Source organism: Equus quagga, unplaced genomic scaffold (assembly GCF_021613505.1).
Source record: "Equus quagga isolate Etosha38 unplaced genomic scaffold, UCLA_HA_Equagga_1.0 220_RagTag, whole genome shotgun sequence".
Taxonomy (NCBI): Eukaryota; Metazoa; Chordata; class Mammalia; order Perissodactyla; family Equidae; genus Equus; species Equus quagga.
The window spans coordinates 4,813,934-4,841,275 of NW_025799647.1; the positions used below are offsets into that span (position 1 = coordinate 4,813,934).

Genomic DNA, 27,342 nt, shown 5'->3' on the forward strand with positions numbered 1-27,342 from the left:
AGTGCCTCTGGTTGTGCTGTGTGGGACACCACCTCAGCATGGCCTGATGAGTGGTGCCATGTCCGCGGCCTGGATCTGAACCATCGAAGCAGAGCACGTGAACTTAACCACTCGGCCACAGGGCCGGCCCCTGGACTCTGATTGTTGAGTTGACTACTTTCTTGTGATCAGCATCCGAGAATGTGTAGGATCAGTGAGACAAAGACCATTTCTGACACATGTTTAGACCCAATTTAAATAAGCCATGCATGGTTATGGTTCCTACAGTACCTGAATATACTCAGTTATATCACCTTCCTGTTAGTTGTCTTTTTGTCTGAGATCGTGAGTTCCTTGAAGGCAGAAGATACTGTCTTTCCCCACAATATGCTGCCATGAGCCCTGCGGGTGCTCAATAAATATTAATTGAATTAATCAGCTGCCACAACATAGGTGCACACATTTATCTGCCTTGTGCTTTCCTCCAGCTACAGATACAACCTGAGCATTCTACTGCCCTCGCAGGAGCGTGGTCCCCCCACCTCTGTACCTGCACAGGCTTTCTGCAGCTGTGCGTTCTCTAGCCCCATTTTGCCAGACATGCTCTGCAAGGTATGAGGCTGCACTAGCCCTTGTACACACAGCCTCTGTAACCCATACACCCAGCTTTGAGGGTCTTCACAACTCCCCCTTTCTCTTCCACCCCTAGTGTTTCCTGACCTTTCCAAAAGTTCAAGGAGAACGAGGTCTGCTCCCACTCCATTTCTGGGGCCAAGTTTTTGATCACCTGTAGGCTTTGTTCTGTTGTTGATATCAGGCTTCTCTGTGTAGGGAGAAGGGAATCCCAGTCATCCTGATGCATTACAATCAAGTTACTTACCAGAGTCAGGAGTAACAGTTCTCTGCTTTCATTCTGATCACAGCAGGTGATACAGGAATGCAGCATCTCGAATTTCGCTGGGTGCCTTAGGTTGTGGTGGCAACATTGCTTTACGGTGGTGGTTTTCAATCTTCTAAGAACCATGGAGCCGTAAAATTTTATCTCGACTCTGTGGTCTATCTACTTTATGCATAAAATGTAGAGAGTATTTTTAAAAAATCAGTATTGGCCCCAAATGCCTGACCACAAAATATATTTAACAAATAACACACACACATTAAAAACCAAAATGGTAAACTTTAAAAAGAGTCAAAAATAATTTGACTCAAAAATGAAGAGAGTAGATGAGCCTGTTGCAGAGGCCATCATTTCACAACATCGGATACACACATGGGAAGCTCTGATCCCTAAAAAAATGATAATTTGATGCTGTCAAAGGCTGTTACATCTTGGCAAGTCTGCAAGATGGGTGGTTCTGCTGTCTCCTAATACTAGTGTCACAGAAGGACTAGAGGACAACTTTTTCCTTTTCATCTCGAGAATCCTATAGTTTGTAAAACTTTAAGAGCACAGCACAGCACTCAGAAAATATTTGTGGAAGAAAGAAGTATTCACAGAGCAGTAGATTTTGTCCTCATTTTCTAGTTGACAGGAACGAGGGGAGTGGCAGGTATTTTAGTTGAAGGGCTAAGACCACAGCTTGTAAATAGGTTGGCAGTCCCCAAAGACACATGCCATTTGTGCTCTGCAGTCAGTGTCTGTTCTGTATTCGTGAGCCTCGTGTATGTGTTCGTAATATAGGTACCAATCAGCATACACAGAGTTATCAACCTTTGGCGGGCTAAACAGCTACTTCTGTTCAAAGGCAGACATTTGTTAAGTGGATATTTTCTGATAAGGATGTCCACATGCAGTGGGTGTAGCAAACTGTGTGGGGCACAAAGAGAGATAGATAAGAGGAGTAGGCCAGATCTGCCTTGCCCAGATAGTGGGTGGGGGCTTAGGAGGAGCTCTTTTCATTCAGGCAGTCCCAGGCTGGTATGGTTATGGATACTTTGGATCTTTTATTTCCCAGCGTTTTGCTTGTTTTCCATGTTTGTCTGTCTGTCTGTCTCTTTAACAAGGGAGTAGTATATGTCTGTCGAGAGAGCAACAGCTCAAGGACTCTGGTTGGGTTAAGTGACGTGAAATGGAAATGCTAAGGCCTGGTAGCCGTGGTCACAAAGGGAACACAGAAGCCAGACAGCGTTCTAAACACCGAGGTCTTAGATTAGGTGGGATCCCTGGAATGTGGTTTGGATGTATTTTATGAAGTGTTTGGCTATTTTTGGTAGAAATTGGTTGGGGAGTGGGAGAGAAGAATAGTAAATCTGACTTTTGCAAGTAGGAGGTATTTATGGGGAACCTGAACGTCTTCTTCATTCTTTTCAGTTGAAGCCCGGCTGAATGTTAATGTGAACTACTGGGCTGCTAGCAAAGTTGAGATTTATCATTAGCAGCAATTTCATCCACAAGTCACGCTGTCAGACCAGTGTTGGGTGGGCGTCCGTCACTCTTCACCCCTTGCTTCTCATGGTTGCGTGATCCGGGGCCAGTTCCTTCCCTTCTGTAAGCTTCAATTTCTTCATTTATAAAGTGGAGAAAGTGAAAATCACTCAGAGGAGTGTATTGGTAATGAAACGAGCCATACATTCTGGGCATTTAGCATAGAGCCTCCCATGTACTAAGTCCTTGCTAAATGTGATTGCTACTGTTTTTGCTCTTGTTGTTGTTTTCTGTGATGATGGTCTACAAACGTCTGTTGTTGGAGATACAAATTCCTGTTCTGTGTTGGGACCTGATCCCTTCACGTATGAGTAGCCAGTGGTCCGACTGTCTAGAATCTGGGGAGAGGCTTTGGATGGGAATAGCTGTGGATAATTAACACTGAGGGCATTCATTCACTGGTAATCCAGAGTAACTGTAAAAATAAAGCACAGTTGGCCTTTCTAGCCCATCATTTTTACACTGAGACTTCCACTAAACAACTCTTGGCGAGCACAAATGTCACATATAGACATCAGGATTCTCTGCTCAGCTTGGATGCGCCATTTTGAGGATGAGTAGACTTTGATTTTCTAAAGGCCTAGCATACACCACTTTTATAATTAAAACAATTGAATAAAACGTATTAGGTTGGCTGAAAGGAAATACACCAAATTAATAGTGGTCCTGGCTGGGCTAAAGCACAGCTCTGTTGTGGGATGGGAGGCTGGTGGGGTGGTGGTGGAATGTTTCAGGTCAAGGCACATGAGCTAATGCTAAGAGAAGAAGGTGACTGGTGATATTCTCTGAGCCCGCTGACTGACCGTGAAGGGTAAGCTGTTGAGGAGAGCCAGGCAGCATTCCCGTCTCTGCAAACCCACTCTTCTCTCAGAGCCCGGCTCCTCAGGTTGGCTTGACAGCTGATGGCCTTTATCCAGAGAAGGCAGCCACTAGAGCCAGCCTGGAACCTGTACCGATTCTCCACAGAATGTCACTCCCATCCCTTTTTCTCTTGCATGAGAAGCCAGGGGTTGTAATGGGGCTGTGACAAATAGAAATGAGAAAGTAAGGAAGTTACTGCCTTGTTTGTTGTGAAGAATGGTGGCAAACATTCAGATACTGATTTGTTTTTTCCTCCAGTGGAATACAGACGTCTTTTTCCCTTCACTGGCGAGAAAGAAGCAGGAGAGGTCACATGGCACATCTTGAGTGGCAGCAGTGTGCCTCCTCTGCCTCCTTCCCCGAGCGTCTCTTCTAGAGATGTGTCTTGGACATCATGGGAGATGGCAGCTCCCACCTGTCTGCTCCTGGCACCATGAACGCCTGGAGAAGTGCAAAAGTATAGATGGCTTGTTTCAATCAGAAATGTGTCACCCAACATTTGGAGGATCTACACACATGCCCCAAAAGGGCTGGATGGCCAGTACCTGTGTAGATGCCATGTAAACACTGATGATTTCTGATGATTAAAAACCCTCAACTTCTACATATCCCCAGCTTTTAAGTGCCACAAGCAGAGGGAGGAATAGTTGCTGTTTTATTACTGAAGAAACTGAGGCACAAAGAGGAGCTGACAGCTCATTCTTGTGTGTTGTATAAGCCGCAACAGACCTGGCACAGTGTTAGTGGCCCACACGTCTTCAGGGCTGCACTCCGTGCTGGGTACTCTGTGAAGGACTCGAAATACGTTCTCGCATTTGATCCAAACAGCAGTATTGTGAGGTGATGACTATTATTCACTCCACTTTATGGGTAAGGAAGCAGAGTCTTAAAGAGTTTAAATAAGTGGCCTCAGGCCACACAGCTGGTGAGTAGCTAAGTTCAGAGTCCCTTCTACCTCCAGATTCCCCTAACCACCATGTAACACTGTCTGGTTCACTTCCCCAGATCAGAGTCACCTTAGTCTACTATTTCTGGCACTAAATCCTCTGTGTGCTACCCTCTGTTTCTTTCTGGAAGTTGGCTCAAGCCCTTGCTGAATGGAGGAGTACGTTGAGGTGTGGCAAGCTTTTTGGAGTTGCTTGCAGACTATTTTAGCAATGGCCACTCACTTCCCTGCACCTTTCAGATGACCTACCCTGGCTTGTGTGTCCACCGCCCTGGCCGTGCACACATGCCTCCCCAGGAGCGGCAGGCGCTCGGCCGCTCTTGCCACCCCTTGCTCCAGCCAAACTCTGGGGTCAGGCCTCTTGAAGAGGGCAAAGTGGGAGCAGTTACTTCACAAGCAGCTCTGCCTGATTACAGGGTGAGGTGCTGCCTGCTATGGGGCTGGGAGCTTCTGGGTAGGCCATTGACAATGCTCAGAACTGGGGTACCCTTGCCCTGGGTGCTTTGAGATGATAACATTTGCCGCGCTCTGTAACAGTTACGAGGAGAGTGTTATCAAACTGCAGCACCTTGGAAAGCCTTCTGCAAGAAGCCCTCTTCTAGTTCCACACTTGGGGTTTCCCTTCTTCTATAAATAGGTAGATGTGTGCTGTGTTAAAGAGGGACCCTAAAAATAGAGTGGGACTAAAGAGGGAGCTGGGAATTAGACACAAATGTTTCCCTTCTGACTCTGCCACTCGTTTGTCCTGGGAGAGATCCCCCTCTTGCTTTCCTGTCTTCTCTGTGTCCATGACAGTGTGGAGGAAAGATGCTTGGGGGTCGTCAGAGGATTTGTGGGTCCAATGCGGGCTGGATGTGTTTGTGCTCTGCAGTGGCAGGGTGTGGATTAACTGTGACCCTAGAGGGCCTCTCTGGCCTCCGATGTGGATCATCTTTCTTTCCTGTTGCCTATCTGGATGTTCTTGTTGCCTGGTGTGGAAGAATTTGTCTCAGATGATTTAAAGACTGTTTATTAGCAGCCTGCTCCTTTGATCTCCACATTCCTTCCTGCAGAGGGCTCGGGTCAGGCAGGCCTGTGATCACAGTGGTTAGGGCAGGGGTTCTGAGCTGGATGGCCTGGGTTTGAATCCTGGCTCCGGTGCTTACTGGTTGATGGACTGGGGCAAATCCCTGGCCCCTCTAAGCCTCAGTTTCCTCACCTATAATATGGGGAGTGGCTGCCTCACAGGGTGGTTCTGAGGATTCGACGTGATGGTGTTTGTAAAGTCCAGTGCCTGGCACTGGGTAAGCGCTCAATAAATATTTGATGATAGCACCTTAATAGCTGGAGAAATTCACTCCCTGTTATCCAGGTAAGAAAACTGGAGCACAGAAAGGAGAAAGCACTTTCTCCAGTTGTTTAAATTACCTGCCTGACAGAAAGCTCCTCGAGGACAAGGACCATCTCATTATGAGCACATGTATAGTATCCATTCAGGAAATATTTGGTTAATTAAATTGATGTTCATAGCAGCACTATTTCATTGTTTTTTAAGTTAGCAATGGGCAAAAAGGATGGAGATAGCAGAAAACATAGAGGCCACATATATCTCCCTGGTAACGTGTTTTTTCCCTAGAGAAAGGTGATTAAACCCAGTGGTTAGCACGTAGACAGACCCCAAAGCAAGAGCTCAGCAAGTGTGTGCCAGATGAACTCCCAGACGCATGAAGAAATGACGGAGAAAGGGCTCTGTGGGTCACGACTCGGCCAGGCGAGGTGTGTGAACAAGTGTTCTCCTTGAGGTCACAAGGAGGCTTCTTGGAATAGCCTCAGAGTTCTTTTGGGGAGCTGATCCCCTCTAAGACTGAGTGCAGCTTTCCTAATTTGCCCTACAAGATCCGGGGGTGCATCTTAAACAATGTCAGGGTTGTGTATATGAATGTGCATTTGAGGCAGTCAACATTATCCTTGTAACTTTCAAGGCTTTTGCTTTTTTAATGTTTATAAAAGATGCTTTGAGACCTTAATCTGTGAGTTTAAACAAATGCCACAAAAAAATTTCTGCTGGCTCTCATTCCATATGTGGGAAAGACTCAAATAAGCCTGTTGTCCTTTTGGGGTCTTCTCAATGGCCAGAAATGCTAGAAGTAGCCCATTCTCTTGAAGAGATCCTAAGGTGGAAATGGGCCATCAACAGTCTCTCTCTATCTTATGAGAAAGAAGAGCTTTTCTTCTGGATGGGTGTACCATGGAGCGGAGCATGGACCGAACTCTGAGATGATGAGTTCAAACTTTGGCTTTGCCGCCCACGTGTTGGGCAGGGAACTTGATTGCTAAATCTTAGTTTGTTTAACTGAAACTGAGCTTGATGTACCTCTCTCACCTGTCTCGCAGGGTTGTTAGGCGGATCAAAGAGAAACTGCATGAGAAAAATCTCTGATAAACATCGTTTACATGGACAATGAAATCATCACTCCCTGTCATCAGCACCCAACTCAAATGTCATCTCTTCCATGAAGACTTCTCTGGTTTCTCCAGCTTTCAATATTCTCTCCTGCCTCTGAAATCCCATGGCATTTTCTTTATGCCTCTCTTTTGACACTTACATAATTCTGTCTTGTTGTGTCATTACTTATATCCGTGTCTTAGGCAACCTGAGGGCAGAATCCATGTCTATACCATATTTATATCCTCCATTATCATACCTTGCTCCAGAAAACCCTCTCATTATTTTAAAATAAATTGTAATAATTCTACATCATTATTATCAGAGTAGTTCATAACAATGGCCCTGTCACATACTAAGTGCTCAATAAATATTTAGTTTTAGTCTTTTTGTTTATGTTCCTAGTTCTAATGTTTTGTTTTCAGATGTAGTGAGGTATAATTTACATACAGTAAAATTCACTCTTTTCAGTGTACATTTCTTTATTTCCTTTTTTTTTAAAGATTTTATTTCTCCTTTTTCTTCCCAAAGTGCCCTGGTACATAGCTGTATATTTTTAGTTGTGGGTCCTTCTAGTTGTGGCATGTGGGATGCCTCCTCAGCATGGCCTGATGAGCAGTGCTATGTCCGCGCCCCGGATCTGAACTGGTGAAACCCTGGGCCGCTGCAGTGGAGCGCACGAACTTAACCACTTGGCCACGGGGCTTGTCCTTCAGTATACATTTCTATAGGTTTTGACAAATGCATGTAGTGTATAACTATCACCACAGTCACCCCCAATGATTCCCTCAGGCCCCTTTGTTGTCAGCCTCTTTTCCCAGCCCTAACCCCTGGCAGCCACTGATTTGTTTTCTGTGCTTATAGTTTTGCCTTTTCCAGAATGTCGCATCAATTGAATCACCCAGTATAAGCCTTTTGAGCCCAACTTCTTTCACTTCGCCTAGTGCGTCTGTGACTCATTCGTGTTGAGTGTATAACAGTCCTTTCTTTTTTTTTATCACTGAGTAGTAGTCCATTGTGTGGATGTACCATGGTTGGTTTATCTATTCACCAGCTGTTTCCAGTTTTGGGTCATTATGAATAAAGCTGCTATAAACATTTGCACAGAGGTTTCTGTGTGAATCTAAGTTTCTGTTTCTCTAGGGTAAAAATACTTAGAAGTAGGATTACTGGGTCCTATGGTAAGTGTGCGTTTAATTTTATGAGAAACTGCCAAACTCTTTTCCAAAGTGGCTGTGCTATTTTGGATTCCCACCAACAATGTTTGAGACTTCTGGTTGCTCTGCATCCTGACCAACACTTTTTATTTTCAGGTTTTCTAAAAAACCATTCTAATAGGTGTGTAGTGGTATTTCATTGTGGTTTTAATTTGCATTTCTTTAATGACAAAAGAAATTGAGCATCTTTTCATGTGTTTATTTGCCATACATATGTCTTTTTTTTTTTTTTGATGAAACATCTGTACAAATCTTTTTTTTTAAAGATTGGCTCCTGAGCTAACAATTGTTACCAGTCTTCTTTTTAATTTTTTTTCTGCATTTTCTCCCCAAAACCCCCTAGTACATAGTTGTATATTTTAGTTGTGGGTCTTTCTAGTTGTGGTATGTGGGACGCCACCTCAGCATGGCCTAACCAGTGGTGCCATGTCTGCGCCCAGGATCTGAACCAGAGAAACCCTGGGTGGCCGAAGTGGAGCGTGTGAACTCAACCACTCAGCCATGGGGCCGGCCCCTGTACAAATCTTTTGCTCAGTTTTAATTGAGGTTTTGTTTTCTTGTTAATGAGTTTCGAGAGTTCTTTATGTATCCTGTATACAAGTCCTTTATCAGATAATGTGTTTTACAAACATTTCCTTCCAGTCTGCGTCTTGTATTTTCATTCTCTTAATGTCTTTTGAAGAGCAGAAATTTTTACTCTTGGTGGTTAAATTAATAAAATTTTTCTCTTGTAATACCTGATCTTTTATGGATCATACTTTTGATGTTGTATCTAAAATATTTTGCTTAACCCAACTTCACAAAGATTTTCTCCTATTTTTTTCCTAGAAGTTTTACAGTTTCAGATTTTACCTTTAGGTCTATAATCCATTTCGAGTTGATTTCTGTATACGGTGTGAGGTATGAGTCAAGGTTCATTTTCTTTTTCATGTGACGTCCAGTTGTTCAGCACTGTTTGTTGAAGGGACTATTCTTTCTCAATTAAGTTGTTTTTGCAACTTTGTCGAAAATCAATTGACCATATATATATGTCAGTCTATTTCTGGACTTCATTCTGTTCTGTTGATAAATATGTCCAAGCTTTTGCCATATGAGGCTATCTTGATGACTATAACTTTATGGTAAGTCTTGAAATCAGGTAATGTGAGTCCTTCATTATTTTGTTCTTTTCGAAATAGTTTTGCTGTTCTATTTTCTCTGTCTTAACCAAATAAATTTTAAAATCAGCTTGTTGATTTCTAAAAAAAATTCTGTGCGAATTTTGGTTGGCATTGCAGTAAGCTTATAGATCAGTTTGAGGAAAACTGACATCTTAACAACATTGAATCTTCCAATCCATGGGCATGGTATCTCTTTCCATTTATTTAGATCTTTAATTTCTTTCATCAGTGTTTTGTAGTTTTTGGCCTGTGGTTTTTGTGCATATTTTATTCTACTTATACCTAAGTATTTCATGGATTTTTGGGGTGTTATTGTTCAATAAAAATTTGTTGAATTAATTAATTAACAGTTCCAACCTCCTTGTGAATACTTGTCTTGACTCTGTCATCAAATACAAGATGCTAGAACAGGGTTGGCAGATTCATCAAAGACCTTGGTTATGGCTAGGCCAGCAGTGAGGCTAAGAGGTCTGAGCATAACTCTAGAAGGCAGGAAGTGTGGGCTTCATTCTGACACCCTCGTGAAGAGGGTGTCACCATGTTCTTTAACCTTGGACAGCTCCTCCTCCCTGACCAGGTTGGCCTTCTAGCTCACGTTGTATGTTAAGTCTACACTTTTCAGGGACTCTCTAGGCACAACTTGCTTTCTCTGTAGGTGAAAAGAGGTTGCCTCCCTTGCATGATTTTAACATGCCCGAGTAGCCTGTCTCACCAACCACTTCTCACCCGTTGGCCTGGTTTGGCTCCTAAACTGCCTCTTTCATATCCCTCCTTTGAGTAAGATATTATATTTCCATAAGGCCCTTATTAAGATTTGTTCCCTAGGAGAGAGACTCTGGCTCCTCGGGAAGGTAGGTACATCGGTTTCATCCAATTAACATGTACCAATTGAGGACTTACCAGTGTGAGGACCTCCGAAGTGACAATGGCCTCCTTCCCTTTAAGGAGTTTACAGTCATAGGGAATTAGGTTGTTGAAGTCAATTTTGTTTGGAAGTAGGGCTGGCACGGTAGGTCTGAAGAAGGAGTGGTGCTTGGGTCATTCAGACCAACAGGGGAAGCTGGCATCAGGGGAGGTCGGGAGAGCGTGGCTGCCTGAGGCGGGGTGAAAGGGAAAGAGAGTTGCAGAGGGCAGTAGGGTAATGACAGGGGACTCCATCTACTGTACACTGTCGTTTTTACTGTGAGAACTTACATATTGAGCAGAACCATGAACTTCGTACTGAGAGATACTGTATATTATCTGTAAATAACAATATCTTGGGACTGTATGGTACTGTACAGTTTATACATCATTTTCGTATAACTTCATTTAGTCTGTACAACAGCTTTATGTGGTAAGTGGTGGGTATGTTAATTAGGGTACCTTAGCTGCTCTAATAAAGAAGTTGAAAATCTGATTTTATTTCTCGCTCACATCACAGATGAGTAAATGGGTGTAAATGGAGGGCGAGGCTTTGCTCCCCACACTTATCCAGGAAATCAGCTTCCTTCCATCTTGCGGCCTCGTCCTCTGGGTTATAGGAGTTTTAGGGGAAGGAATAAGAGAATTATGGGGAAGATTTTAATGACTAAGACCTTGAAGTGGTGCTCGTCACTTTTGCTCATTCAGTCACACAGCTACACCTGCCCACAGGGTGACTGGAAGTGTCTCCAAGCTCTGCATGTAGAAAGAGTAGAATTCAGACACTGTTAAGCCCAAGCAGTCACTGCCACAGAAACACAGGGTGTTTCCCTCATTTTACAGATGGGGAAACTGAGGTACAGAGTGGTTGAGTGACTTATAGAAGAGCACAAGGCTATTAAGTACAGAAGTTAGGATTTCAACCCAGGTCTTCTGTTTTGACAGAATGGGAACAGTGATGATAATAACAATAACATCTAACAGCTTATGAATGTGGTTTATGTATTAAATGGGGCAAGGTACATAAAGGTCTTAGTAAATTCCAGGTTCCCTTCCTAGCCTTGGGTTTGGCCGCACAATCCTATAAAGAGCCAAGTATTTTTCCTGAGGACTCTGGGCAGCAGAGTGACTGCATGAGCCAGCAGCATTAGCGAAGCCCGGGGAAGGGGCTGAATAGACTCCAGCGGCTGAGAGGTGCTCTCTCTGCAGGCCTGGGAGGTGGTGCACGGCAGGAACTGGCTCTGCCAGGCCTGAAGAGGCTCTACTTGCTATTGCTGTGAGGCTGGAGCTGCCCTTGCAGGCAACTTTGTGTCTGTCTCCAGAGGACGGCCCCATTGTGCCAGGCTTGTGCCCTGGCCCAGGATGGGAAAATCCTCCAGCCAGCACCTACCTGTTCCCTCAGGAGTCATTATGGGCCCAAGCAACTTTTAAAAGATTAATTTTAATTTAATTATTTTAAAAGCTCTGACATGAATGAATAACTAAATTGGCACCCATAACTTATATATTATTTATAGGTTCAACTTTTAAAATAGCTCTTTTCATTTGTGTGCAGAGATGTATGGAGAGAAACAATTCCATGACTGACATTTCTGTGACACAAGAAAGAAACTATAAAAGACTTTTCAGCTGAGTGGGGTGGGACTTCCCTGTCTAGAAGAGTTCTGGGTGAGAAGCTGCTGCTTTCATCAGTGTTTCGGGTGAGGAAATTGAGGCATGGATTGAAACATAACAACTCTGAGAAGTTTCGAGATTGTAGGCATTCATAGGAGCTTGGGCCCTGTTGTCACTGCCCATCCCTTATGCCACCACAGTCCAGCCAAAGAGGAAGAGGCAGCAGGAAAGTGTGGTTGAGACAGCAGGGGCAACAGTGATAATGTCAGGCACCAGTGCCCAGTCTGAACCCATGGCCCTACACACACCATGTTTCCACCTCCCTTACTACCTTGACCTCCAAATTGGCCTCCAAATAGTGTGTCCCCTGCAGGAGCTGCTCTTATACTCTGAAGGAGCAGTGCTCTGCATTTCTCAGTCTTCACCCATTTGTTCAACATTTTGTAGCCCCATTTCATGCACCTGGCATTTATGCTGGGCAAGTGGGACAAAAAGAATGAATAAGGATGTCCCTGGCTTCAAGCAGCTTATAGTTTATTGGGAAAGAGAGAGAAATCGATGATTATCCTATAATGTGGCTAAGTGCTTTGATGAAAATGAGCACTGCGTATGACAGGAACCTGAAAGAAACCCTCTCACCTCCCACTGCTGCAGGGGATGGTGTGGAGATGGGGAGGTTTCTCAAAGGAAGTGAAGGCTAAGCTGAGTTCTGAAGGACAAGAAATTATTCTGAAAGAGAGGGAGGGTTCTCTGGGTGGAGGGAAGAACATGTGCAAAGATCATGTCCAGAGAGAGCCAGGGATCCGAATAGAGTTCATTATGGCTGGAATGTGGCTTTGGGGAAGTAGGAAGGGTTGGATGGAAATGGTGTTCATCTAGGAGATAGAGTACAAAGGGCTTTGATTAGGCTCTGTTTTGGGTTTCCACTTTTTTTCTGAGATAGAGAAGAGCTCTTCAAGTATGGAAGTGAGGGCCAGCCCCAAGGCCGAGTGGTTAAGTTTGCGCACTCCGCTTTGGCAGCCCAGGGTTTCACTGGTTCGGATCCTGGGCGTGGACATGGCGCCCCTCATCGGGCCACACTGAGGCAGCGTCCCACATGCCACAACTAAAGAAGGACCCACAACTGGAATATACAGCTGTATACTGGGGGGATGTGGGGAGAAAAAAGCAGAAAAAAAAAGATTGGCAACAGTCATAAGCTCAGGTGCTAATCTTAAAAAAAAAAAGTATGGAAGTGACATTACCATATTTTTATTCTAAGATGACCTTTCTGGCTACGGTATAGAGATGGGTTGAGATGGTGGGCAAAGGACAAATAGGATACAAAGAAATCACCAGGAAACCACTAGACTTGAGATAATGATGGCCAGAAGTGATGGGGAGCAGTGGAGACATAGAAAAATAGAGACTTGAGAGACACTGAGGGGACTGAACTGATGAAAGACTAGGAGAGGAGAGGGGTAGGGCACAACCCCAGATTTCGGTTGGGGCCATTGGGATATTGGTGGACAGGGAACATGACAAGAAGTACTGGGACAGGGAAGGTGATAGATTCACTTGGGGGTCATGTTGAATATGACGGGCCTGTGGGCCTTCCAGTAGATGTTCAGAAGGCAGTTGGGTGGGAGTTGAGGAGATAGATTTGGAAGCCATTAGCATGAGATGGTAATTCAAGTCATGGGAGTGAGGGAGATAGCCTAAGAAGAGTTTGTAGACAGAGGAGGAAGTGGAGGAGGCCCAGGAGAGAACTCTGGGGAACATCACCGTTCAAAGGACAGAGAAAGGGAGAGTAGCCCACAGAGCAGGCCAAGGAGGAAGGGCCAGAGAGTTGAGAGAGGAGCATGTCCTGGAAGACAGAGGAAGTGATTTCAGGAAATTTTGGAATGGCCAACAGAGCTTAATGCTGCCGAGAAGTCAAGATGAGACCTGAAAAACATCAGTTGTTTTAAGCAACGAGGAAAGGAGGTGTCAGTGACTTTTGACGAGAAGAGTTTCATGAAGTGATGGGCAAAGCCTGATTTCAGTGAATTGAGGAGTGAGTTGGGTATGGGATGAGGAAAGTCTCATCAATATAGATAAATATACTGTATCTTTTTGTCTTAGTAGCAGAGGGCTGAGGTCATCATACTTCTCAGTTCATTGTCATCATTTTCTAGACAAGGCCACTCTCCTGATTGGTTGGTTGATGGATTTCCTTTTGTCTCTATTTTCCTTTTCCATTCCCCTCGTTCCACCTAGAGGCAACCATTTTCATATGTTTAAGAGTTAAATTCCTTTTGTTTGTATATGTTCTTATGTATATTGTTTTATATGCAGATATTTAAAAATTGTGTCAGTGATGCATTATAGAGCTCATTCTATTTCTTAACTATTTTATCAAGCACTATGTTCTTAAGATCTTCCAGTGCTGCCATGTGTCCTCCATGTGTACATTCCCTACATTTTACTGTCCATCCCCAGGCATGGACACACAGGTTATCTCCACCTCCCACCACCACAGTCCATGCTGCACTGAACATCCTTGCATATGTCCCCTTTTAGACCTGTGTGAGAATTTCTTTGGTCTCTCTGCCCAGGAGTGGAGTTGCAGATACATAACCTGCCTGAGTACTGGCAGGCTGCCCTCCAGAACAACTGGGCCAGTACGCACTCCCACCAGCAGAGCATGAGGTTCCTGCTTGCACATCGCTAACTACACCTTGCATTACTCAGCTTGATAATGTTGGCCTGTGGTGTCCCCTTGTTTTGATCTGCATTTCTTGGGTAACTAATGAGGCCGAGTATCTCTTCATAGGGTTTTAGCCTTTTCAGTTTCCTCTTCTGTAAATCACCTCTTCATATCCTTGGCGACTTTGTCAAGAAGTTTGGCTCTGAAAGGGAAGAGTGAAAGGATGACTAGGAGGAGTTTTATATTTAGGATAAGAAAGACTTGAGCATGTTAAAATGAAGATGGGAGGGAGAAAAAGCTGAAGAGTCATCTTCCTCCCAGGATTTGAGGGATGGGCATAAGGAAGGGCGGTGAGGATCTGGCCTCACCCGGCAAGGCAGCGAGACTGAGGGAAGGGAGTGGGGCTGAGAAGGGAGTCAGTGCACGGATCATCACCAGCCTTCCCTGAGCCCGTCTCACTGCCCTCCACTTGGGCATAGAGGTGGTAGAGGATCCATGAGGTTAGATAGGAGGGGAGAGCTGGCCTCGTTCAGATTCTAGGGAAATGTTATGTTTTGTGTTTCGTTTTTTTTTTTTCTTTTGAAGAGAACGTTTAAGATTTACTCCATTACCAACTTTCAAATATACAGCACAGTATTATTAACTATAGTCACCAAGCTGTACATTACATTCCAGGACTTATTTATTTTATTTTATTTATTTATTTTTATTTTCTTTTTTGGGGGGTTTTATTATTTTCGGATAAACATCATATTTTGAATTCTGTGTACATTACATCATGTTCACCACCCGAAAACTAATTATAGTCCATCCCCTCACATGTGAGCCTAATCACCCCTTTTGCCCTCCCCCCTCCCCCCTTCCCCTATGGTAACCACCAATCCAATCTCCAATGCTATATGTTTTTTTGTCGTTGTTTTTGTGTTTCTAAATGTTTAAAAATTGTATTAAATTGCAAGGAGAGAGGAAAGATGCCAAAATTTCAGTATATGGGATGTGGCAGAAATAAAGCTGTAGAGGTACATGACACAATGATGGGGGTGGGGGACGTGGACCCTCCTGGTTGGAGCAGAGTTAGCACATGACAGTATGAACTCAGCACTAAATGGTGTAGGGCTGGAGTGGACTGTGTGTGAGAGAGAGTTACTGAAAGCTCCCGCAGTAGAGGTGTGTCATTGTGAGGGGGCTGTGCAGGATGGATTGAAGAGGCCGAGCACGGACAGACCGACAGACCGTCACACACATCCAGGTGGGAAATGGTAAGGGCCTGAAGGGAAGCTTTAGCACATAAAAGAATGATGAATGACAGACACTTTACACAGGTATGTGACTGGCCTTGGTGATGAGTAAATACTGAATAGGCACTTGATACACATAAGTGGCATAACTGAGTGAGTAGTATGGGGATCAAGGAATATGGTGGGATCGACAGGTTTATAGAGGCTCCAGAGTTAGGCCTCTGAGAGGTGGATAATATTTATTGAGCACCTATATGTCCCAGGCACAGTAGTAGGCACTGGAATACAATTATGAATAAAACAGACATGGCTGCTGCCTGCAAGGAGCCCATGGTCTAAGCAGGGAGAGGCAAAAACAAAAGTAAACCAATAGATGTATGAATAATTAGAATTATAGTGAGTGCTATGAAGGGATCAAGTAGGGTGCCCCGAGTGAGGATGACAAAGGAGGGACCCATCTTAGATAGGGTGCTCAGGGAAAACTTTGAGCCCCGTGTATAGGAGAGTGATATCTCAGGAGACCTGAGGAATGAGAAGGATGCAGACAGGCGAGATGCTCCAGGAAGTGTCTTGGGCAGAGGGCACAGCGTGCACAACAGTCTGAGCTGGGGAGGAAATGGCTAGTTGCAAAACTGGAAGGAGGCTCACAGATTACATGTAGCAAGTGTGGGGAGGCAGAAGCCAGAGCATGCCAAGCAGTAGGGCCATGGTAAGGGGTTGATTTCTATTCTGAGTTCTAGCTGTCCTCAGAGCATATGGCTATTTTTTATGAAATTGATAAAACTTAACTGTAATAACAAATTAGCATTTTTATTGTACAAATTTCAAACATATACAAAAAAATACGTAAAAAATATATTTAAGAATTTTCAAACATATGCAAAAGTAGACTAGTATCATGAGCCTCCCATGTGTGGATCACCCCAAGTCAACTGTTGTTAGGGGTTCCCCACTTGCTTCACTGCTCCCCACTTTGCTGAAGCAAATCCCAGATAACATGTCATGTCCCCCTACTACATTCTTCAGCATCTCTAAAAAATATGTTCATTTTCTTACATAACCACAATGTCATTAGCAGAGCTAGCATAATTCACTATAATTCCTGGTTATCATCCAATCTTGAGTCTATAACTCAGATATCCCTGGTTGTCTCAAAAATGTGTTTTGATAGTTGTTTGATTCAAGATCCAAACAGGGTACACTTTACATTTCAGTTATTACGTCTCCTAAGTCTCTTTTGATCTACACCAGTCCCTAGGCTTTGCTCCTTTTTTTTGTCTGTTTGTGTTAATGCATTGACTTGTTAAAATGGAGTCAGTCATCTGCAGATTCCTCATATTGTCATTTAACTTGTTTCTCGATCTCCTATAATTTCTGTCAATAGGAAATTAGCCATAAAGACTTGATCAGATTGAGGTTCAGTTTTTTTGGCAAGAATGCCATTGGTCATGCTGTCCATCATTTTGCATCATGTTAGGTGAAACACAGTATCTGGTTGTCCTGTTCGTAGTGATGCTAAGATTCATCTCTGCATTCAGGTGTTGGGAAATTGATACCATTGTATAGTTCCCCATCTATGTTTTATTTAATGTTTTTATTTTTTTGATGATCTTTTCTGAATCAATTACTTCATTAGAAATATCTCAACAATTATTTCAAATCAGTTATACCAACCTTTTCTTGACTACTTCCAATATTGAGACCTCACTTTCTCCCTGGGCAGTTTTCATCAGAGAAAAGAGAGGTCACTGTGGGTGTTCTGGAAAAGTCTTCATGGAACAAGAGAAATTGGGCATTCAACTTTTCAATTTAACTACCACATATTATTACTTATTCTGGGAGAGGAGACCAGTGGCTATCTTGGAAAAGGTGAGTTGGGAGAGGTAAGAAGTAGGACTGAGTTATAATACCTTTCTGGAAATGTAGATATTGAGCCCAAGAACCCCAATGGAGGATAATCTTCGAAAATTACATATATTAAGAGTATGATCCCTCCTGTCTCCTTTAATCATTCCTAGTGGACAGTTGCCTCTGTGTAGGACGATAGATGCTGGGAAGACAGAGGGCTAGTGGGGCAATCACTATGGCAGAGCTGAGCAGCACCTGTTCCCCAACCAAATCCCTGTAAGAGCTGTTGGGGCTGTGACCTCTCCCCCCATTCCAACAGCTGCAGCATAACTGGAGCCAGTTCTTAGTAGGAGATGTTTCCATGATGAGGGTGGACAAGTTGTGACATGTGGGCCTAAAGTCCCTGGCCGGTGACAAAAACTGGAGCAGAAGGATCTAGCTAAGGCCTCACCAAAAAGCAGTGGACTACAATGACTAGGATATTGCAAATGTGTGGGGATCCTTGATGGTGGCAACCATGGACAGGAATCTTGAGACTTTAAGAACCCCAAACCACACCCTGCCACTGATGGACTGGTGGCCAGGCCAGTTGAGATGGAAACTGCAGTGTGGGAAAGCAGAGTGTGCTCTGGGGAGGGGAAGCAGCTTGGTCCAGGCCCTGTGCTGCTGTCCATCTGCTGGAAAGGTCCCCCACAGATGGTGTGCTTGCCTGGGCCTCACCGGTCACCCCATGGTCCTGAAACTCTCCTGTTCTCCTGCCCTGGGAGCCATGTGCTCCACCTTAGTCATACTGAGACTGAACTGTACTTTCTAGGTGGAGATGTCTGGTAGACAAATGAAGGTGCCAGACTAGAGCTTGGAGGCGGGAAGGATGTTAGGACTGGAGATAGATTTAGAGTACTCTGCTCGGGGCGTCTCATTGGTTCTCGTGCTGTTTTAGTGTGTATGTGTGTTTCTGTATTTGACTGTTCTTTAAGGTGTCTGTGAATGTGCAATGAGATTATGATTGGAGGGAGTCGAAGGATATTCCCTTTTGGTAAATGCATTGGTGGAAAAGTTACCAGGGAAACTTTAGGATGTAATCTCCTGACTGGGTTGCCATAGTACCAAAATATGTTAAAAGCGGAGTGGGAGTAGCATAAGGGGGAAGCACAAAATAGAAAGCACCCTGTGGCACAGTGGTTAAAGTTTTGCATACTCCACTTCTCTGGCCTGGGTTCATGGCTTTGGATCCCAGGTGCGGACTTACTCTACTCATCAGCCATGCTGTGGTGGTGTCTCACATATAAAGGGAGGAAGATGGCACAGATGTTAGCTCAGGGCTAATCTTCCTCAAGCAAAAATAGAGGAAGATTGGCAATAGATGTTAGCTCAGGGTGAATTTTCCTCACCAAAAAAAAAAAAAAAGGATGAAAGCAGGCGAGGGGTCAAACCTCACAGCTAGAGAGAAAATAAAGGTAGAGTGGGTCTAAATTCCCTGTTTAAGGAAGCCCATGTCTAAGCTGTTGTAACACTCACACCTGGGACCCTGTATTTCCCCATTTCCCCCTCCACAGTAGACCTTTGGGCTTTGTTGCTTCTCGCATTCCTGTGGCCCAGGGAAGAGGAGATGGGGTGGGGAGAAGAAGAAAAGAGCATCCATCCTCTTCTGCTCAGCACTACAGGGAGGGCTGGGGGTGGTTCTAGCCGGGGCTCCGGCAGCACCCTGCAGGCGGGAGAGGAGCTGTCACTGCAGCCACTTCTTGGGTTCCTAACCGCCCAGGGAGTAACTGGACATAGCACATGAGGCTGAGATTCCAGGGCCTACCACCTGGTCTCAGAAGCATGTGGGTTCCTTGGCACACGTGGGCAGGGTGGAACTGGGGGTTGTGTCAGTGATATTGTGAAATCCACTTACCAAGCAGGTGCTCCGTCTGCTCGTCTGTGCCCAGGGCGGTCAGATGAGCTCCCACTACTGAGCTGTGGGCAGGTCTTCTAGGGACCCATCCTGCTCAGAGTATAACCTGGGGTCTGGGGGTGGCAGAAGCTCACCGGGTGAAGGTGAGCCTCTGGGCTGTGCATTTGGAGACGGGCCCGCTCAGCTGCTGGATAGGCAGGCAGATGGAGAGGGAAGGTGGGCTTTCCTGGACGTGGAGTTGCACACACCAGAGAAGAGCCACCCACACTTTGACAAGGGTCTGGGGGGTTACAAGAAGGACTTCTTGGGAGCTTGAGGGTGAATTGGGGAGTGGAGGCTCAAGGAACTATTTCTTACGCCTTTTTCTTGAGTTTGCTGGCAGGGGCGCAAGGTGCAGTTTAGGGTCTAACGTTAGCCATGTACTCGCTGTCCTCCGTGCTCATGGAGGGCCACTCTGGATACATAGATGACCTACATCCTTAAAAACGTGACTGGAGCACCTCCTCTCCAAGTTCCCCTCAGGTATCCACTTAAACGTCATTTCCATGACTCCCCATTTGGTTAGGTGGCCCCACTGTAAGCCCTCAACAGATGATATTCTTTTCAGTCATGGTAGTTTCTTTATTGCCAGGCCTTCGAGGGGACGTTATGACCATAGTGGAAATAGACACGGGTGACGTTGGGAAAGCACTGGGTTGAATTTAGTTTTAGGCTTTGTTGGGGTTTTTTGTTTTGTTTTCCTGGAGTAACCATCTGTAGCTTTCCTGTTTTCTTTTCTTCTCTGCTGCCTCTCATACCCGGTTCTCCAAGATTCTCCCCTTGCTGCTGAGCACACTGGCCCGCCCCCCACCCCTTGGCTCTGATGGAGCGCCATCTGGGCAGGCTGCTGGGGTGGGCACAGCTGGGGACAGGAGAAAGAGGGCGTTTCTTTAGTTTCTGAATCTTCTTTCCTTGGTGTTTGTCTTCAGGAACCTGACCCTTCTAAAAACAAACAAACAAACAAAAAACCCTAGAATTGTGTATTTAGACACACTTATGTGTTTTTTCACGTTCCTGGCAGAGCCGCTGCCTGGCTGCTGCCTCCTCTGAGCTGCGGTCGCAGGAGACATGGCGTTTTTAAGCAGGATGAATTGCTGTCGAGTGGCTGCTCTTCTGCACCCGGGGCCATCAATCTTGTCTTGAACGCCGGGCCTGCTTGTCTGCCTGCTCAGGCTCATCTTTCTGGGGCAGACCTATTTACGGAGCCATGGCAAAGGTAATCTCACTCCCCCGGCCCCAGGCCTGGGCCTCTCTCGGCCACTCTTAAAAATAGCCCAAGTCAAGAAGGAGAGCCAGGGTCTGGTTACCTCCCGCACGCAGGATCTGATCTCACCTCGCCTCCTGTGTCTGGCAGCGGCCTGCAGTCCAGCAGGAGGTGGTCAGCCTGGCAGTCCCTCTCCCGCTCAGAGCCCAGAGCCGGTGGTAGCCGCTTCAGGGAAGTGGGGAAAGGCCTGGGGAGTGGGGAGTCCTTCCCCAGCCGGTGAAGTGGGAGATCTCAGCCCTGGAAGCAGCATGTCCATTTGTGGAAGGCGACAGGCTGTCCAAAGGGATGAGGGTGTTCTTGGGCACAGACTGGCAATCGTGGGGCGTTTGGGGTGATGACTGCCTTCCCCACCTTCACTTCCCTTCCCCTGAGTAGCAAACACCCTTGCCAGACCCTGGAGGCTGGGGAATGTGCTCCCTGTGCCATGTTCTCTCCCCACTGCTTCCCTAAAATCTGCCTGGTCAAGGGGGACAAACTGGGCTGCAGCCACGGCCGTAATTCCCTCCATGACCTTGGGAGGCCTGCCCGACAGTAGGTCTTGGTTTTCTCCCTTGAGCCATCAGGGCGGATAATTCTGGCTCCTGTCTTACTTCAAAGGGATGTGGTGGGATTGATTCATAGACTGGGAAAAGAGTCTGAAGTGATTCTGTCTGAGAAATAAGGGCTAGAGCACTGCAGCTATGCTTGGATTGTGAGCTGCTTCATTTCTTCTTCAAGCGCTTGCCGCTTGGGTGGGCGAGTGTGCGTGTGTGTTAGGGTGTGTGTATGTATTGGATGTGTTGGAGTGTGTGTGTTTGTTGGATGTGAATGCACGTGTGTGTGAATGTGTGGGGGGTATGTGTGAATTGGCTGTGTGTATTGGAGCATGTCTGTGTTAGATGTGAGGAGGCTTGTGTGGCGTGTGTGTGCACACGCTCGTGGAGGGAGTGGTTTTCCTCACAGCTCATTAGTTGCCCTTGTCATTTGTCTGCCTCACAGCCTCCCCCCGCCTTTGCTCTCTTGGAGTGAAATTTCTGGGCTCCCTTTTCCCTCTCACAGACTTGATCTTGGAGTCCCTTAAGCTCCCTGGGAGATGACTGAATGGCAGGTGCAGGTGAGGAAGTTAAGGCTGAAGGGAAGCTCATCTTTTTCCAGAGGTCCAGGACATTCAGGACCTAGCCCGGCATCCCTAGCCTCCTGCCCCGCTTTTCTCCCCGGCCCTGCCCTCACCCTCCAGTTACATCATAAGGTTCCTGAATCTTGCCACGTCCTTTCTCACCTTCAGAACTTTGTACCTGCTCTTTATTCCCTTTGTTTAGACTCGTCCCTTTTCATCTGTTCCTTCTCAGGATGTCTCCAAGCTTCCTTTAGGAATCAGCTTAACCTTCCCTCCCCCTGATACCCAGCCACTGTGGGGAGTCCCCCACTTTCCCCATTCCTTCCCAGTGGTGGCACACGTCACGCTGTATTGTAATTGCATATTTCATCATCTGTTCTGCTGCCAGAGTATAAGCTCCGTAAGGACAGGGACCTTCCTGCCTTACCCGTAATCGCCTAGCACCGTGCCTGCCACCTTGCTGGTTCTTAGTACATACTTGGATTAATAGTGAATGGATGAATGAATGAATGAGCAAACATAATAAATGATGGGTGATTGAGGACCCAGTGCTTCTGATGCCCATGTGCACTGCATCGGTGAACACACACAGCCCACCATCTGTGGGATCCCCTCACCAGCACCGCCCCACCGTCATGCTGACAGCCTTGATGGGCCAGCAGGCTTGTCTGGGCTCCTTGGTCTGTCCTGGGATTCAACAGGAGACCTTGTCCAAGCACCTGGTCACACTTCAAAGAAGGCAAAACCAACCAAGAGGGCAGCTTTCTGAACATTAGCTGCTGGGAAAGAACTCGGAGGGCTCCTGGGCAGCCTCTGGGAGGAGTGAACTTCCCTCCGCGCAGCGTCAAGGCACCAGTGGCATTTTGAAGCTCGCATTCATCCCTCTCCCCACTGATTCGTGTTGAGTTGGACTCAGCCATCTCCAGCTTCTCCCCTCTCCTTCCGTATTCCCACTGCCTGCCCAGGTTGGGTCCTGGCCCCAGTCCACAGGGTGCGGCTGCTCCTCCCTGCCAGCTCGTCCCCGCCAGCCTCTGGCTCTCAGGAGAGCCGCCCCTCTCGGTGCTCCCGTGGTGGCAGCGGTTTGGAGGAAGCGGGCTTGCTGCGACTGACGTCTCCACCTGCTGGCCATCCCGACCCTTGCTGCATGCAGCTCTCTGTCCCCGCCACCGCTGCCACCGTTACTGTTGCTGCTGCTGCAATATTTTATAACCAACGACCCCGAGACCCCGGGTAGGAAGCATGGCCAGGCAGGTGGCACTGCGTGCTGCTCCCGCAAGGATCTACTCCTGTCGGATGCTCCGAATAAGTTTCCCCTGAGAAAAAGTCCAAGGGGGTGGGAGCTAACCCTCTGACTGTATTGCTGTCCCCCCTAGGGACCCTTCCATGAAGACTGAGGCAGGCGTAGCTGCTGAGAGCCTGCTGACATGACATCGGCCACGGAGGTTGAAAATTTGGGCAACCAGCCACCATACAGCCGGATCAATGCCCGCTGGGATGCCCCGGACGATGAGCTGGATAATGACAACAGCTCAGCCAGGCTCTTTGAGAGGTCCCGGATCAAGGCCTTGGCAGGTACCGTTTGGGGCCGTGGGGGTTAAGGGAGCTGTTCTCATAATCCTGAGGTCTACTCCCCTCCCCGCCTGTGGTGAGTGCTCTATGTGTGTTGGTGTGAGCCCTGGCAAGGCGGCGATGGAGATTTGGCTGCGTGGCTCAGGCCAGGCCCCTGGGGACAGAGTCCTGGCTCAGGTAGCCTCTGCTCTCACATGTCCCCCACTTCCTCCCAGGCAGGAGGTGGTGCCAGGTGGGCCCTGCCCTCTGTCCTGAGTGACCTGTGGCCAAAGTCAGAAGTTAGAGAAAGTCTGGGCAAAGGAGTGTCGAGGGGCTGGACAGCTGGGCAGAGGTGCGTGGGGCCTCATCACGTACCTCGGTCTCCTGCCTGGTCCTGGATAGAAGAATTGTTATCGTCCTGTTTGTGGCCCCAAAAGGAAAGAGCGATTTGATAGGAAATAGAGAACAGATAACATCCTCCCCACACCACCTCAGAAAGGAGGATTTTCTGGACTAAACCTCTCATCCTTAAACTGGAGTTAGATTTTTACTTAGCAGGTTCATAATAGATTTCTGTGTGTGTGTGCATGAGAGAAAGAGAGAGAGAAGGAGATCGTAAATCTCCAGTGGAAATGGCTTCTCCTCCCCCTGCTGGTTGAGATCTGATTCTTGGGATTTTCTTTTACCACCAACCCCTGTGATCATTGCCTCCCTGGAGCCTGGCCCAGGGTAGCTAGCTATGTTCTGACCCTAAGTCCTTGGCCAATAAAGAAAGTTGGAGTGTGGGTGGTATGCATGGAGGCAGGTGGGTCCCTTCACCTGCTCCACCAGTGATCGGCCCGAATCAGACTTAGCAGTGATTGTTGCCATCTTCTTCCTTGTAAGAAGGGCCCAGCATTTCCTGTGAGCCCTTTCTGGAGTGCTTCTCCCACCACCCGCATCGCTCGTGGGCCTGTCTGAAGTTCATGGCTGTACCCTCCACTTCCCTCCCTCCACTCTGCTCCCAGATGCCTTGGTCTCCAGCTTGAGGCATGAGCAGGGCCCTGGGTCTCTCTGAGACCACAGTGGCCTCTCACCACAACAGTGTCTGGGCTTCCATCCTTGTAAAAGGAATGCAGTGTCTCATTCCCTTGTCAACGGGGGGCGTCCACTCAGGCCTCAGCCGTCACCCTTTGTGTCAGTGTTCTTTGCGGGAAATTCCCTTTCTTCTCCTTCATTTCCTTCTGGCTACCCCCTGCCGCACAAATCCTTCCCTGGTTTTCCTTGGGGATGTGTAATAGCACCAACCCCTTGCTTTTGCTTATGTAATTTTAACCTCTGTAAATCTCCAGACTTGAAACCCTTGTCTTTGCCAGTCTGGCTTTACCTTCTTTCTACCTTGTGCCGGCTGGATCCAGCCACGGTGACCCTGGTGATGCAGCTGGAGGGAGAAGGGAACCATACTCCATGAGCTTTCCCAAACGACAGTGTGAGAAGTGGGACTGTCTTTTATGCAGGGATCCTTGGATCTGTTCCACAGATACCCTGGTTTTTAAGACACCAAGGTAGCTTCCATTCTGACAGTTCTCTCTTATACCCCTACTATGTGTAAAGTTAAACCCCTGGCCAGACATGAAAGTGGAGGGGGAGCCGCAGAGATGAATTCAACGTAACACCCGTCTCTAAGGAGTTTATCATCTATTAGGGAAAATGAGTGATGTTCATAATTAATTAGCATGCGTAGAACTGGAGAAGAACTGTAGGAAAGGCACATAGCTAAATAGTGACGAGAGAGCAGAGGAGGAGAGGCAGGGAGAATCAGGACTCACTTGTGGAGGAGGAGGCCCTGGGCTGGAGATAGAAGGGTGTGTGTGATTCTGACAGGCCGCTGGGCCCAGAGTTTGTCCAGGTGGCGTATTTGTATGGTGGTCAAGTCTGATGAACAGCCTGGAAGCTTGTGGGAATGGGTTATCGGGTTCATCAGGAAAGAGCCTCTGCCAGCCTTGCCTGTTCCTCACTAAGAGTGTGCATCTTATCTACCAAAGAAACTGATTGCCCCCCAGGAGAGGGGAACACAGAGTGTGGAGTTGCATGACCAGATCTTAACGATTCAGAACATCTGGCTAACAAGTGAACATGGAAGTTTGGGGTCCATTCTGGATTTTTTTAAATAAACAAAAACCTAAGCAATTTACTGACTTTCCTCTTCTGAGAGTCTACTCTGAGTGACCTGTGGGAGAAGCTAAAGCTTTGAGAAGGTCCAAAGTGGAGTGGTGGCTGGACCCATGCTGGTGGGTAGGCAGAGAGGAGAAAAGGAGCGTCAGTCTTCCCCAGTTTAACTTGCTGACATTTTCCTCTTCAGCACGGTCTCTGGGGCTGCCTTGGCAGTCTAGGTGGGGGTCAGGCTTTCTGAAGATGCTTAGGAAGCAGAAGCTCCCTTTGGTCCCCGTTGTTTCAGCATGCTCCACAGCCACTCCCCAGCTCCTAAGAGTATTCAAGCAAGGAAGGCGTTCAGTCCTGTGTTTCTTACAAGGTGGTGGTAATCTGCTGTGTAGCTGTGTGGCAAGGTTGGAGAGATTGGCCGGGCATTTTCTTTCTGAAATTTAAGGTCCTGGAGTGAGGAGGAAAATGTCACAAGACCCAGATTCCAGTCCTGGTTCCACCTCGAATGCTGCTTCTATGGAGGTCAAATCAATTTCCTGTTTTGTAAAATGGGGACTGTAGTACTTTCCCAAGGTTATTGTGAAGATCAAGTAAGATGAAGTTTATGAAAACTTTTTATTAATAATAAAATGCTAGGTAAATATTAGTATTTATAAGAGATTTTCTTGGTAATAGTAATATTTCTATCCTTTCTGTTCTCTCAGCCTGTTCTGGGCCCCGTTTCTTCCTTCTTAACCCCACCCTCCTTTGTCTTAAAAGGCCTAGGTTGGAAGAAAGAGCCAGGAACCAGGGAAATTTGGCTAATGCTTGTGCTTGGAGCTCTTGGCTTGGTCCCAGAGACCTAATGCCCCTGGGGATGAAGCCCTAGGCTGTGTAGATCTTTCTCCTTAAGGCCATCCAGCCAGGATCCCAGCTGTGTCTCTGCCATCCTGCTGGGTGACCTGGGAAACCAAAGAAACCAAAGGACCCTGAGGCCTTGTTAGATGCTCTTCCTGGTGTGGCAGCTCTTAGGGTCCTTCTTCAGTTAGTGACCCATGGTTAGAAGACGTGCATTTGGTTAACTGGACTCCATCTTTTCTGCCTCTTAAGTCAGCTTCTTCTCAGCTCCAGAGGAAGTATTCCCTGTTTTGCCTTTAAAACTGTTCCAGCTCTTTCTCCCTGGGCCGAAATAAACAAGCCATCTGGTTATTCTGCATGGAAACTGCCACGTTGGTATACAAATACGTGACCTCTCTCCAGAATGAATTACTTTGGATTTGAAACGGCAGATCAACCTGTCTAAAGTGAAGGGGGAGGTGGATAAGAGAAGGTTACAGAAGGCTCCTGGAAGGGAGTGGATTTGACCTTGGCAATGCCACGGGGAGGGCTGGGGGCCCAGCAGGAATATTTGCCCAGTAGGTCCCTGGGCAGATGTTAGCTCTCAATGTCAGTCTCCAAAGCTGGCTGCGCTTCATGAGGTTAAGAAGCCTGAGGCTTCTTCCTGAACAAGGAGCCCTTCTCTGCTTTGATGACTGCCTCTGGCACTTTCCTACTTTGGGGATCTGCTTTGAAGGATTGGAGGATGGGGAGAAGCTGAAAAGCCCAAGTTCTTTCCCTTCAAGAGGTTCCAGCCTTTGTGTTTCAGTAAGAAGGCTCCCAGTGTCTCCTTAGAGCCACCTCGTTGTCGCTCACACCCCATTGCCTGTCCTTCCCCTTTTCGTACTGGGAACCATTCGGTAAACATTTGTGGCTGTCTGGATGAGGGATGAAGCCCTGCAGGCTGCAGGGAATGTACCAGCCAGAATGCCCGCCCTCTGTGCTCTTGCCCCTCCTCCCACAGGAGGCCTCTCCCTGCCTGTGCACCCCCTAGCACCAGGTTGTGTACCCCAGTGATTTGGGTGAGGGTGCTGCCTCAGGGCAGATGTGGCCCAGCTGGGAGAGGAGGGCGAGGATGAATGCAAGGGAGAGATGCCCTGAAAAGAGAACGCCTGTGCATTAGCTTCCTTCCCACCCCCTGCCTTACGCACGCACACAGCTCGGCATCCCAGCATCCCGTGTGCCGCCCGCTGCGTGATTTCCAGCTTCTTGCATCT

The 27,342-nt window shown here is 47.0% G+C and overlaps 1 protein-coding gene across 5 annotated transcripts in view; it reads left to right on the forward strand.

The window, feature by feature from the left end:
- Positions 1-27,342, forward strand: part of LOC124233719 (spectrin beta chain, erythrocytic) — a 114,308-nt gene that overhangs the window by 29,405 nt on the left and 57,561 nt on the right. For 4 of the 5 annotated variants that reach the window (XM_046650847.1, XM_046650845.1, XM_046650849.1 and 1 more), the window contains one exon: positions 22,954-23,152. In XM_046650847.1, the coding sequence (XP_046506803.1) occupies positions 23,005-23,152 (148 nt within the window). In that variant the 5' untranslated portion in view covers positions 22,954-23,004. Of the gene's footprint in view, positions 1-20,241; positions 20,437-22,953; positions 23,153-27,342 lie in introns of all 5 variants that reach the window. The other variant, XM_046650846.1, reaches the window with a different exon arrangement.